Raw genomic sequence first — 1763 nt, forward strand, 5'->3', positions numbered from 1 at the left:
GAAGCAGTAATATTTATTTGTTTACAGTCAAAGGCATTCTTAATGTTACTTAATATTTCTTCATCTGAGATACATTATTGAAGAAAAGTGGTTAAATAGCCAATACCTGATCTAACCATACATGCTCCTCCTAACCCTAATATTAAAGTGCCTACAGATCAACACACTTAGTATTTTGGCATTATTATTATTTACATCCTTAAGAATTCATTTTAAAACCACAGATTGATTTTGGTCAAATAATCATTCACTATTAAACAGATGATTGGTCAGAATTGTGATATTGACCCTGTTAGGCAATCCTAACAGGATCAATTTGCCTTCCAAGCAGACTAATTTTAATATCTCTTTGAAGCTGGTTATAAGAAACACCAAATATAACAATCCAGAACTCTATATTGTACAAGCACACACAACTCCTTAGACTTCACGCAGTTTTGTCTATACAGCAGCCATCCCCTCCCCCTTCCTGTCCCTGGTGATCTGTCCTTATTTCTCAAAATACATTGAATTATTTTTTTAAAGAAAGAAGTACAGCAACGTTCCAATGGATTTTTAAAGACTCCTTGGAGGAAGGCTCTCAAGGTTCCAGTGGTGGGTTCATCAAGGAGGCAATTTATGCCCCTTTGACACTGTTCAGCAGATCTGTAAGTTCGCTGATATACTTGATAGTGTATTTAAGGGTCTGTATTTTGGTGAGAGGCTGGCCTCGTTGGCTGTACACAGGAGGCAGGTAATTGCGTAGGGTGTGTAAAGCATCCGCCAGGGTCCTCATCCTGAGCTTCTCCCTCTCACTGGCTTTCCTTCTGCGCTGGGCTGACATTCTGACCTTGGTGCTCTTCTGAGCCTTTGCCTGCCCAGCGCTCTGTAAGCATGTGGAAGGAAAATCCATCAGGCTGTATCCGATCAGGCTGCCACTGCCGCTGCTGTTATAAGAAGTTTCAATCACAGCTGGGCAAGGGGAGGAAGAGTAGGATTCAAACGAAGGAGATGGAGATAAGCTGTGAGGGGATGAAACATGGTTCAGCTCAAAAGTCCCTGAATTGTTCTTCCAGTCCCAGGAAGAGAGAAAGACAGAACCATCAGAGCCCAAGCCACCTTCCATATGCATCAAAGTCTCATGCACTTTGTCCATCCTGGAGAGCGCTTATGAGAAGTAATTCCCTTAGCTTGTGAGCAAAGGCTGAAGTCTCGTCCAGAGAGACCTTTTATGATGGAGGGGGGAGAAGTGACAAAATGGGAAAGAGGGTTTGGTGAGAGGAGTTCAAAGGAGAACCACAAGTGCTAAGATGGAAAATGAACTCCTGATGTGCTATTTTCTTCCCACTGATAATTATCAACCTTCAGCTAAAATGCTTTTAAACTAACAGGCAACAGTGAGAAGGGGGGAAAAAGATTATCTTCTTGTAACTAAACCAATTAAGACTGCACATCTACATTTAACGTTGCACTGGGGAATATTAATGAAGGAAGCAAAGGGAAAAGAAAATACCAACAGACTTTTTTTATTTTATAAACGTGGAATCTCCATAAATGCTATAAAATGAGCACAGAGTTTAAAAAGTAACTAAAATCATGTAGTACTGTTTTCTGTGTTGTATGAAGTCAATGCATTACAGTACTGATGAACTGAACCCCACTGTCTGCCAACTAGATACTCTTTTATAATCTGCTTCAGACAGAAAAAACAAAAATAATAATGGTTTTTTCTGTCTACACTTCTAGTTTTACAGATTTCCCTCCACGTATAATTTAACTTCTCT

General features: G+C 40.0%; 1 protein-coding gene across 1 annotated transcript; it reads right to left on the reverse strand.

Annotated features, from left to right (window-relative positions):
- Positions 1-616: 616 nt before the first annotated feature.
- On the reverse strand, positions 617-1135 carry MSGN1 (mesogenin 1). Its single transcript, XM_019538134.1, has one exon. The coding sequence runs from the start codon at positions 1133-1135 to the stop codon at positions 617-619; it is 519 nt and encodes a 172-aa protein (XP_019393679.1).
- Between the last annotated feature and the right edge of the window lie 628 nt (positions 1136-1763).

Source organism: Crocodylus porosus, unplaced genomic scaffold, assembly GCF_001723895.1.
Source record: "Crocodylus porosus isolate Cpor-Errol unplaced genomic scaffold, CroPor_comp1, whole genome shotgun sequence".
In the NCBI taxonomy this organism is placed as follows: domain Eukaryota; kingdom Metazoa; phylum Chordata; order Crocodylia; family Crocodylidae; genus Crocodylus; species Crocodylus porosus.